The following is a 12,257-nucleotide window of genomic DNA, read 5'->3' on the forward strand; positions in this document are numbered from 1 at the left end:
AAATATAAATTAATCAGCTATCAAGGTAGGGTATCACATCCTTTATTGGAAAAGCATTTAGAATGATAATTTACCTCCCTCACTCGACTTTATAATCATCTAGAAGAGGGGTTTGCAAAGTCTGTGTGTGGGCCTCCACAGAAAAAGGTACCCCCTCACCACCCATTAGTTTACTTGCTACATTTTTGAGTGCCTATGGGATTATGAATATGTTTGATCCCATAGACACTAAAACATTGAGCTAAAATAGCCTAATATTGCTGTTTGACATAAATTCATTCTACATAAAAAAGAATTTTTTAGTTAATGAAAGTGGGAAAAACAGTAAAATTCCCCAAAACTACTATATCTCTGAACGATGTCCAACCAAATCACTTCCATTTAGGCTATTCTATGTGATTTTCTTTTGCTAACTAATGTAATATTTTTCACTTCCATTCACTGAGCCACCCCTGAAACTGTTTGGAGTACTGCTGGGGAGGCCCACCTCCCACTCTGAAAACCTCTGATCTAGTAGTTTCACTTTGCAAAATACTAAAAGCCCTCTTTGTCCTGGCTAAGCTGAGTGTTAACATAACTGCTGCAAGATGCTGTACTTCCCTCCTTTAAAATGCAGTCATTTATTCCTTGCCAACATGCCAAAAATATCATAATTAAATCATCACAATCGTCATACTCGTCACAGTATATGTCACTCTCCATTTACTTTAAAGAGGACCAGCAGCCACACCATCTATACACACATGCATCCAGCACACACCAGTACATGCAGGTATACTGTATATATACACTGGCATGCACACACAAAAACACACACACACACACACACACCCTTTCTTTCGACTGTCTGGTCCACAGTCACTTAACAGTTTAGAGGTCTATGCATGTCACATTCTTAACATCAGAGCCTGCTGAATGCTGCTTCATGCCTGAACATCTGGAGCTCTGGATAAAACAGTAAATAAAAACAAAAAAAAACTAACCAACAAAAAAACAAACAAACACCTGCTGGTAATTTCACTCAGGCACATTATTGTAACAAAACAACAACAATCACACAAAAGGAAAGGTGAACGCTGTGATAAATGGGAAATTGTGCAATAAATGGTTCCCATATCTACACTCCCTGTTGGAGTTAAGGAATAAAGAACACTTTTGGAACAAGCATAGTCACCTTTTTGGCCAGAAACAAACCCTCAAAACTATACAAAAAGAACCCGACAACCTAAAGTGAGACAAAAGACATTCAAAGACAAAGAACACATGAGTAAAACAGTCACAAACAAACTGAGAACTGCCGTTGGAGTTGATATGCGAGGGACGATGTTGTGTGGTACTTGCAGCCCTACAGGTTTAACAGTTGAAAGGACTGTCAGGAGACACAAATGGAAGGTTGCTGCAAGCATTAATGTGCTCCCTTTGACATGAGTAACATTACATACAAGATATGCAGTAGTTTAGGGTGTAACTGCTGGAAAGTGTTTAAAGTTGCATCAATACAGTGATTCAAACATTTTGACGTAGTGCTTCTCTAAATTAGAGGTTTGTCCAACTGTACACACACATACAGACACACGCACGAACAGATACACACATGTGCATCACAGGCCGTGGTGGTACATCTGTATGAGAAAACAATGGACCAAGTTCACATAGAATCTACATCAGGAATACAATCACTTTAGAGGAAATATTAAGACTATCAAATATAACAAACCCATTGTACAGTTTTGTTTGCATGATGTTGGGCCGATTAGATTTGTCCAACCCACCTGATCCTGGACCGCTGCTCCCACATACACAGCCACCGAAGTCCAAACCGTATTAAACCAGTGTTAACGTACATAAAGGAGTTAACGACATTATGTTTGTTCATGGTGGGATTCTTATTCCCAAACAGTGTCTTTAAACACAACACTCGCCCCGGGAGTGTTGTGTCAAATTGCAACAGTGATCTGAAGTACCTGGTTAACTGCAAAACTATCTCCCAGAATGTTTCATTAAATCCCTGGTCAGACACAGTTTATGCAGAAGTCCTCCAGGAGTCAAAAGTAAAGGGAATTCAATCAAAGCATATTCCTCTGTCATCAAAGGACATCCTATGCCAGCTCATAAGGCTGACACAGAATCTGAGGAGGTACGAGGAGAGTGTATGCCCGCGCCTGCGAGGTGAACAGCTACCAGAGAATATTTGATCTTGTGACCGACACACACAGGTCAAACAGGGATCCCCATGCGTAGCTTCTTCTTCTTCTTCACCATCTTCAGGCCGGTGAGCCGACGGACATCGTCTTCATCCGACTCATCCATTTCATCGTCTGCTGAGAAAAGGATCTAAAAAACAGGAAAGGGAGACGGTCAAATATTAGGGAGACAGGTTCATGGTGCCACCATAAAGGCTTACTGCACTTCACTAATGCACAAGAGAAGCCCAATCTTTGCAAAAGTGTGGTTTGTAGTGAATAGCTAAAAAAGACAAATCACAGATACATCTTGTTTAAGTAAATAAAAGTTCCCAAAAACAAAAGCTGAGATTACTTTTGCATCATGTCACTTAATCACCAGCTGTGGAAAATAGCCATTGCATGTTTTTGATAAGCACCAATGAATCCTTGACTAAGTCAGAAAGTGAAACTAACTTGCCTCTAAAGCTGTTTCCTCAACTAAAACTGATAGTGTGTGTATTATTTTATTTTGATAATCAACATCAGCAAATGCAGCATTTCAGTCTAATGAAAGTCATGAGAAAAAACCTTTACGAGCCAGCCAGGAGTCGAACCTAGAATCTTCTGATCCGTAGTCAGACGCGTTATCCATTGCGCCACTGGCCCGCACTCCTCTACAGAAACCACTACATGTGTTTTAGCTCAGCCCATCCCCCACAGCTGTGCTGTGCTGAGACCAGCTGCAGGACACAAACAGGTAGTGAAACGGACCATGAAGCTGGCTTTTGTTTGCACTGATTTGAGCATTCAAATGGTAAAATGCATTGAAAAGCAGCTTAACATTTCCTTTTGTGATCTAAAATCCTAGTAATACCAGAAAGAACACTAGCTACAATTATTTTGCACAAAAACCTGATTTCACAAATAAAGTCTTATAAGCAGTCAGATTTTTAGTGTCTGTTGAAAATTAAACGTGGGTTTCCACTTTTTTTTCATGACTTAATAAATAAGAAAGTAGGTGAAAATGACTTTCCTCTGTGCTTTTGTTCCCCTGGGACAAGGAGTCACTGTACTTGTGTTTCTGCACCCTCAGACACAAATTCAATTCAATGATGTTTGACCTAAAAGCTGAATATGTAAAAAAATCCAACAATATATTTAATCTAAAAATAAGTGAATGAAAAGTTTTTTCAGGTTGAATAATATTTTTATTCAGTTCTGTAATTCTGTAGAATAAATTCTTTATTTCATATTTGAGTTTTTTTCATTTGCAGATTTGATGTTTTCACTATTATTTTACTTTTTTTCAGACTTCTGGCCCTGACCTGGCGTGGGGGGCTTTAACTGTGAGAGGTGTTGAAATGTGAGTGACAGCAAAACAAAGAAAGTTGAGGATCTTCCTCAATCATGTTGCCTTCAGGAAACGTAACTACCGTGGGAAGTATGAATCAACACTTTCTACACACCATATTCCTGTGATTGCCAGTAAAGACATTAATGCCAGTGACAAAGTTCCGTTAAGTCAGCAGTCTTAGACCTACTCGGTACCAATAGCAGTATAAGAGCAATAAACTATGAGAGATTGTGCAGTTCAACAGCCACACTTAAGGGATTGACCTTTCCCACTTCCACATAGCACTGTGAACGCAGCGCAGTATTCACTTGGTCCTTATAAATGTGCTCACACAGAACCTCTCTAAAGATAATAATGCTTGGTAGTAACTAGTGTTACGTTATTAGTGTCACCTTTTCATAGAGTTAGTTTACATGGCATTGCCTTTGATAAACACAAAGCAGGACAACATCTATGTCTACATACAGTATATGTTTAGGTTATTTCACATCATCATCATCAAAAGGACAACCTGCTATTTTTACTACGACGAGTGAAGAATCCGCACACACACTTAATGAATGAATGATCTACATTGTGCTGTTTACAGCACAGAGCCATCTCTAAGACTCATTGCAAACACACTAAAACAGACAATGTTGTCAAGTAACATGAGTGTCATGGGGAAGATGTAGGCTGCCTCAGCCTCACATTGTCACTTTACACTTTTAAATGTCCTTTTGACATTTTTGGGCCGCCAGTTGCCCATCCCTGCCTTAGAGTCTGTGGTATCAATATTTAAGCAGAAATGCCAAAAATAATATCTTTGAACATATAATATTCAGTTGCTCCTGGAGCTCTAACAATGGCAAGTGCTCACAGCTCCCTCGTGGTCTAGTGGTTAGGATTCGGCGCGTTCAGGTTCGGGTGAGATGAAATAACTCTCCAGAGCAGCGGGCAGTCTGTAATCGACATTCTAAAAAGGACACTGGAAGATATATGACTGCAAATATACACACATTAAAACAAAGCAGCAAAACATTTCCTCACGTCCGTTTCTTTTGTCGTGCACTGATTTGCATGAGCTGAACAGCCAATGAGAGACTGTCGGCAGACGGTGCAGGACACACTGCAAAAACTGGGGCTTCAGATGCTCGCGTCGGCTTGGTGTGTCACGGCCTTAAGGCTGTGTTTGAAATTGAATACTAACGTGGTGTTCATACTAAGTATGACGTAGAATCTTCCTAGTTTTCGAGCCAGCCTAAAAGCTGTTAATATGCCACTTTATTACATTTTAATGTGTTGGATTCCCAATACTTCGTCAATTTATCCAAATAAAGCCAGTCTGAAATTCCATTTGTTTACTAAAAAGTGTCATTTAATCAGTTTGTAAGTGGACTTCCTCCTGTGCCTGTTGTGGTTGATTCACTTCATGGAAAGTGGAACAGTACCACCACTAGAGGCAGTATGTGCTGCTTCGACCCGGGATTGCACAATATATGTCTTCACAGGAGGAGCAGATGTCCCTGGTGGTCTAGTGGTTAGGATTCGGCGCTCTCACCGCCGCGGCCCGGGTTCGATTCCCGGTCAGGGAACACTTTATTGTTATTATGTGTGAAGAATGCTGCATCAGTAACAGTATGGTAGTTCAGGATTCATACGTGTAGACAAGAAACCAGATGACTGTGAGAAATTAATGGTAAATGTTCTTGAAAATGTGCTTATACCAGCCTGCTGAATTCACGTGTTGGTGGGCGTATGAGTGGTTGGTTGTGTTTTACAAGCTTATAAAGTAAGAGGGAACCATGATCTAGGCAACTATAACAATGCTCGGACACGTTCTTCTTCAGACTGAGAGCGTGCAGAATAAGTACGTTCTATAAATCAGTACCGGACACAAGGGACAGCTGACAGCCAAAACGAGTGTCATACTGAGCCCGTTTCAGGAGAGGCTGTGTGTCTCCTTTAAAGCTCAAATCTGAAGTCTTGATTGTTGGTCAACTTCATCAATGTATGTTTTATTGATAAAAACTAACACTGTTTAGCTAGTGATCTTTTCTCCTCCCTGGTGTGCCCGACAGCTGTATTAATACAGTGAGACTTACCTCCGACTCTGAGTCATCATGGGACAGAGCACGCCTGTAGCGCACCTTGCTGTTCCCCCGTGAGTCCTCCTCTCTCTCCTCCAGCTTTGCTTTTGTCCTGTGCTTCTTCATTAGGAAATTATCTACCACCCAGAACATGAGGGCCTAAATGAAACAGAAAATACTGTGTTGAATGATGTTTCCCCACAGGGGATTAACAGAAGTGTATTCATATCATACGCCAAAACTCATACATACACAAGAGAATGGTCCTGGTACGAACAAACAGAAGTGATTAAAGAAACCTCACTAGACACGTGCCGTGTTGGTGTCGCAGGAGCTGCAAAGAAAAACACACAGTAACAGCAGAGACTTACGTTGATGAAGAAAGGAACGATGAGCATGACGATGGCCAGTTCCAGGTCAGGATTCTGTATGGGGTTGAGGAGAGCCAGCTGCAACACACACACACACAACACACAGACACACAGACACACACACACACAGGAAAGTAAGTTAATTGATAATTAGCTGAAATGACTTGATGTTGGGATTGTTTAGGATTGAAACAAACCCTTTTAACTTTTAAATATTATATTTGTTACAGAATGAGCTGGAGATATTTACCTGAAGCCATCTGACTCTCACTGAGTTTATGTTCTGATACAAGCTATGTAAATGCATCTACAAAGCGGTACACCCATCAGGCTAACTAAAATAAACAAAAGTTTCTGCTAAGCATTGTAGGTGCTAAACAGGACGTATATCAAGTTGAAAATAACTTCTGTGATATCACATTTATAGTTATTGAAACTGTTTGTGTTTCTGCTGATCACAACTAGAGAGAGTTGTGAGAAACGCTTCAACAACTTTCCTGCACAGAGGTCTCTGATGGTCTCGTGGTTAGGATGTGGTGCTCTCACCACCGCGGCTTGAGTTTGATTCCCGGTCAGGGAACACCGCTCTAAATTATAATGTCAATTTCAGAAGTCTAGATAGCAAAATGTTTTAAATCTTAGATGCACATGCATACACACAGTGGTGCAGTGATACACATCTCTGTATCTACTAGTGTCCTCGACCAAAGACAATCTAAATTGAATTATACTTATCAGCTTGATAAGATTTATTAGCTGGGGAGTTTTGTGCTTACACGAACCCTGGCTTTGCGGTCCCACAAAGATCGCTTGATCACTATTCATGTGTGAAGAAAAATGTATGCATGTAAACTTCCTGCTACTACTACAATGACCTTAGAAAAGCAGCCATTTTGGCACATTTACAACAGGGGTTCCAGAGAAAGTGGCTGGTAAGGCTGAGCAATCATCCCTGGTGTCTAGTGGTCAGAATTCGGAGCATGTTATTTAGCTCTCAGTACACTGGGAGATTAGATTTTAAAGAATTCATTTTAACTTGCACACAAGAACTCTGATTTCTGTGAGAAATTCCCAGTCAGGGAATAACTTTTTACGAGTCCTAAGTGTGCCGTATTGCACACAACGTAGAAGTACTCATCGCAGACTTCAAGGACTGTGTATCCATCTTACTACATAAGTGTCAATTCAAATGTGTGATGAGTTTTGCAACATTTTTGTTTAAGTGATCAGTCTTTGTTGACTGTAGGGGCTGTCCTGTTTTTCTGACCACTCTCTCTGTAGGATTCTAAATCAATGAGCATACTCTACAGTATTTAGAAAAGCACTTCTGACGTTTTCTTTGTGAACTAAACCTACGAGAACTCTCTGTATGTTTAGCAAGCGAACACAAAACCCGCCAATTATTTTCAAATGGAGCAAACAACAAGAGTGACGAGAGCTGACAGAGCAGCATGGTGAGTGAGAGGCGGGGCTACTCCATTTAGTCCAAATACTGTATATAGACTATGTGTTGACGCTAATCCACTTGATGGGGTCAACATCTGAATGATAACGGCTCTGAAAAGTGCTGCAAAACTTGTAAATATAGAGAATTCTTCTTGAGTTGAAAAAGATGTGTATGTGATGTGCTATATTTTCAATTTGGTTCAACTCTTTTCTTCTGACCTTCTTCCACTGGGGGATGAGGAGGACCAGCATGATAAGGACTTTCTCAAACATCATGATGAGGATGTAGAGGATACACTGGCCCAACCACGCTGTGCACTGCACTGGTTCTCCTACAAACACACAGGAAAAGAGAGACAGATTACAGTAAAAAAAATCTGCTTAGGTATGTGTACAGTTTATGTAGCAGATCATTATTAGATTTCAGTGCTTCAGGGAAACACACTGAACTGTTTCAGGAACAAGAGAAGACACTGGTAATGTAAGAAATGACATTGCAGCACTGCAGTGCTAGGGCACCTACTGTCCTCCATTGGGCATTACAGGCATTTTAGGAATGTGCTAGAGCTCCCACTTTACCACTCACACACACATGGTCCTCACCGTATTCTCCAAAGCGCAGAGAGTCCCATTGCCTCCACTCTACAATAGCACTGACGGCTCTCACCCCTGCATAGATCAGCAGCATGCCCAGAGAAGCATCCAACAGGAAGTTAATGAGGTATCTGGGGAGAGACAGTAAAGTGACTGTAAATGTAATCTGCGGTTAGAGCTTTCCTGCTGTACAGCCAAGCGATTCTCGGTTAGAATTCAACACTTCCTGTCTACTAATCTACATCACCTAACACAGTTTCTTGGAATTTGTAACATGCAGAATCAGCGAGCTCTGAGGGGAACAGTCAGACACAGGATTGGCTTACAGTGAGCAAGGATCCTCCTCTGTGAGGTCTGACAAGTAGACATTAGCAAAGTGGATAAACAGCATCCCAATGGCCTGTTTTGAAGTGTCCAGGAACCTGCAGAGAGACAGGAAAGTTGATATGCTTCCGAGGCACTCTGGCGGGATTCATTTGATGCCTTTGCAGAGAAATGAATTTGAGCTGGCTCAGCAACCTTACCAGATCCTCCAGGGTCTCCTCTCATGCTTTGGCTCCCTGAAGCGTTTCACTGTGGAGAAAAGAGTGTACCACAAAGACAGTGGGATGTTAATGCGGATCACTCATACAAACGCAGAGCAACACAGAATAAATCAAACATAATCTTGTTTGTTTTCGATTAACAGCGGTACGACCTCCTTTGAGTTGTCAAGGGTCCAATGAGCATTTTGTTGATTTTATAGAAGGTTGTCTGTTGAGTTCACCTGAAGATCTTGCCTTGTACTGACATATTTATGATTTAGAAATGGCTGACATCCCATTTTGTGCAGTTAAACCGAGAAGGCTCACAAATGAGACATCACACATTTTCTCATCGAGTCTACAGGAAATTGAATAGAAGCTATTTGAGTTTAAGTGAGACATACTGAACAATACAGGCTACATCTAAGTGAGGATGACTGGCTGTTGCAGAATGAGAACTGAACAGGGGCAATGTGTCTCAGACCGGAACCTAAAACGTGCAGCAGTTGTGAAATGATGAATATGAAACCCTTATTTTCTGCTCACTGGTAAGTTGACAGGAAAAAGCAAATTCAAAGATGGCCAAAAGGTTCTCCGTCTTGTGGATAATCAGACTCTCAATACTTCTGTGTTAAGTATTAAAAATCATAAATATAGTCAGAACAAGTTAGGGAACATAGGAGTAATAAGGTGATGCAGACAAGCTGAAGAAACAAGACAAGATAAACTCTGCAACTAATACATGAAACTGTGTGCATATAGGCTCATCATTGAAAGTAATGTGGGTCCAACACAAATAGAGCTCTTCCTCTTCTTCACAATAGTGGCTTGTTTGCCATGACCATCTTCTTTTAACTGCTATGACACAGAGCTGCATAATGACAGGGGGTTTCACCACATTGACATCACTAAGCACATTTTCTAACGTCAGACACAGACTCTAAATACATTTTTCAAAGCTGTGATACCTCAGCTGGACTGCTATCTTCTACACGAGCCCCTTAATTCACAGAGAACACATCAAACAATCTCATCTCTCAAAACTTACACTAAGGACTGTAGTGTTGCCCAAGGGTTCTTGTGTTTTCATGGGAACAACCTGTACTGCAAGCTGTGACCTCAGTTTCTGCTTTGAGCACAAGTGTGACTTCAGACTCAACACACCCTGTGTGCAGCTGGGTGTGATGTGATGTAGGCAGAGGCCTCAGCCTACTGCTTCTGCTCAGAGAGCTGCCTCAGGGGGACAAAAGTCTAAAATGCTGGACATTCCTCATTGCTGAGAGGCTGCTTGGACGCACACAACTGAGGCTGTTCTCATTAGGTCACACAGCTGTCAGTGCTGTGCCAGACACTGACTGAATGGAACCATAACTAAAGCCCGAGTGTGATTTTTCTTTTTACACAAATGTTCCCCTACCTATCTAATTTTGGCTGCCCAACTCTGATGTAAAGCCACCTCAGCCAGAGCTGGAAACAAATCTGTGCAGATGATTCACCAAGAGAAATTGAACATCAACGAGCTAAACAGACAACAGTTTGTGCAAGGTGGTACGTTTATGAAACGCACACATGCCAGTACTTACATAAGACTCCCAGTAAAGATAAATGATTATGGCTTTTACGGTGAAGCAGCTGGTATATTGAGTAACAGTCACTTGAGGTAGTGTACCTTACTTTGCAAAAGTCATTCTACATCTACAATGGGAAGTTTTTCAGTATCAGTATTACAAAGAGGATTTGGAGCTGTAAGCGCCTATTACAGTTTTTCTATGAACTTCCAACACACTTAAGGTAAGTTACAGTCATTCCCCTTAAGGTTATGGTGTTTTACTAACTCTGACTGCCACCTGCAAAACCAAAAGAAACAGTAACGTATGTGGTGAAAAACATAGCAGTTTCTCATGAGTTTAAACCGAAGAGGGCCAGAATATATATTAATTAATATAATATATATTATTATTATTATGTAGCGGGAAAGGTCAAACATGTGAGAGGAAGTGTGGAGAGTAAGCAGCTTTTATTACCTGAACTTCAACAAGACAAGAAGTCACCAGGTTTAGTTTTACATTTCCTGTCAGAGACTCGGGCATGAGCCTCCCAGCTGACATCAATATTGAATTTGATTAACCGAGTGATGCTATTGGATAATTGTCCGGTCACAGCAGCAGCTAGAGTCAGATATCTGACACACAGCAGACCAGTGGCCATACTCACACATCAGTGTGCTGAAAGCCACCACAGCCAGAAGTCCTTGCAGGAAAATCCCAAACGAGTCCATCAAGGCGCCATTCTCGCACCCCCGGTTATCAGTACCTGACGTCGGGTTGGCGGAAACCGACGTGTTGGTAAAGGACACGGCGGGCAGCCCTGCTGGACCTGCCAGTGCCACGTCTCCGAGCATGTTGACACCACCAACAGCAGCCATGGTACAGAAGAGCTAGACTAATTGACAAAGCCGAGAGCAGTAGCTTCTCACACGGACTCTGTGTGCTTCCCAGTCCTCTCCAGCAAGTGTTGGTCAGCTAATCGATATGTTAAGCTGGACGGTTTTCGGTGAAAGATGGTGGCATCCTTTCCCTTCCAAGCGCCCACTCATTCTCCTGCTTCAGACATGCATGCAGTCATAGCGGTGTTGTCATGAGAAGTAAAGCTGTCGCTCCCAAAGGTTATTACAAGTTGTAACAACTGCTAGCTGTAATTGACTAGTCTACACACAGCAGCATTAAAACCCAGTGGCTAGTTCCGATGGTCCGTGCAGTGGTGAAAACTGTTCCTGTCTCGACAGGGAATCTTCGCTGGATCTGCGAGCTAACGCGTAAAGGACATGCCAAATAACCATGTCATGTAGCTCGTCAAACAGACCATACCAGTATTATCACTTGTTTGAAATGTGTTTGACAGTGCAGGTCAACCAGAAGTTACATTTTGGCGACAGACATACGTCTATAGTGAAATATTAGAGCCAGCGGCTGAGATGCTACACCTAGCTAGCCCCCGAGCTAGCCTCTCAGTTCCATTAAGCTAAAGCTAGGCTAGCAAACGTATAGTTTCACGCATGAGTTCAGAAAAGCGGGTGCACTGGTTTCTCGTGACTTCAACGCCTATTAAAAAAAGCGCGTCTGTATAAATAAAAATAGAATATGAATAATTGCAGGTCACGGCTCGCGTACATCCAGCTGCTTCCCTGCCCAACAGTGCCCACTCACGTTGACAGACGTAATGTCACGTGACCTGCGTAGCCAGGAACTGCATGCTGGAAAATGTATGACAAACACCAGGTGGCTGAAATTCGTTGTTCATCGATTTTAATTGCAGTCTTTTTTTTAATAGAAGTTAACATCTTCAAATAGGAATAAAAAGCTGCTTCATTGCTTTGAATACAGAGGAAACTACAAGCAAATTAGTAAACAAAGAACCTACGGAGGTTTTACTCACACAAAATGAAGAACATTACAGTAAATCACACAAGAACTGGTAAAAAGAGGAACAACTGATTTACAAAAGCAGTTTGAGAATATCTTCTTGCTTTAAAACTACCCATTTATTTTTAAGTTAATTGTTTAAAAAAAACAATGAAAGAAATTGATCAAATAATCAAATGTTGCTGAATTAGGTTTAACCATACACCCCATATGAGAAAGTTCAGGTGTATTTTGTGCAAATATACTGTATATTTAGGGGATTTACACATTGCTTAGGCAGAAAGTTATTTGCTCAATATATTTTTCTTTCCA

General features: G+C 41.4%; 1 protein-coding gene and 2 non-coding genes across 5 annotated transcripts; 1 reads left to right on the top strand and 2 right to left on the bottom strand.

Annotated features, from left to right (window-relative positions):
• Positions 1-26: 26 nt before the first annotated feature.
• stimate (STIM activating enhance) lies at positions 27-11,771 on the bottom strand. Of its 3 annotated transcripts, none has more exons than XM_029430617.1 (8): positions 10,738-11,765; positions 8,524-8,572; positions 8,326-8,421; positions 8,009-8,130; positions 7,625-7,737; positions 5,960-6,037; positions 5,604-5,747; positions 27-2,334 (listed from the first exon to the last, which is right to left on the bottom strand). In XM_029430617.1, the coding sequence occupies exons 1-8, from the start codon at positions 10,946-10,948 to the stop codon at positions 2,218-2,220; spliced, it is 930 nt and encodes a 309-aa protein (XP_029286477.1). In that variant the 5' UTR covers positions 10,949-11,765; the 3' UTR covers positions 27-2,217. The 3 variants fall into 3 exon arrangements, with proteins under 3 accessions (XP_029286477.1, XP_029286480.1, XP_029286479.1); XM_029430620.1 differs by lacking the exon at positions 27-2,334 and adding an exon at positions 2,343-2,905 and having other exon boundaries at positions 10,738-11,771; XM_029430619.1 differs by lacking the exon at positions 27-2,334 and adding an exon at positions 2,915-4,474 and having other exon boundaries at positions 10,738-11,771.
• trnar-acg (transfer RNA arginine (anticodon ACG)) lies at positions 2,759-2,831 on the bottom strand. Its single transcript has one exon. It is a non-coding gene; the product is annotated as a tRNA-Arg (tRNA).
• On the top strand, positions 5,022-5,093 carry trnae-cuc (transfer RNA glutamic acid (anticodon CUC)). The gene has a single exon. It is a non-coding gene; the product is annotated as a tRNA-Glu (tRNA).
• Positions 11,772-12,257: the final 486 nt, after the last annotated feature.

The sequence above is a fragment of the Cottoperca gobio genome, chromosome 5 (assembly GCF_900634415.1).
Source record: "Cottoperca gobio chromosome 5, fCotGob3.1, whole genome shotgun sequence".
NCBI classification, from domain to species: domain Eukaryota; kingdom Metazoa; phylum Chordata; class Actinopteri; order Perciformes; family Bovichtidae; genus Cottoperca; species Cottoperca gobio.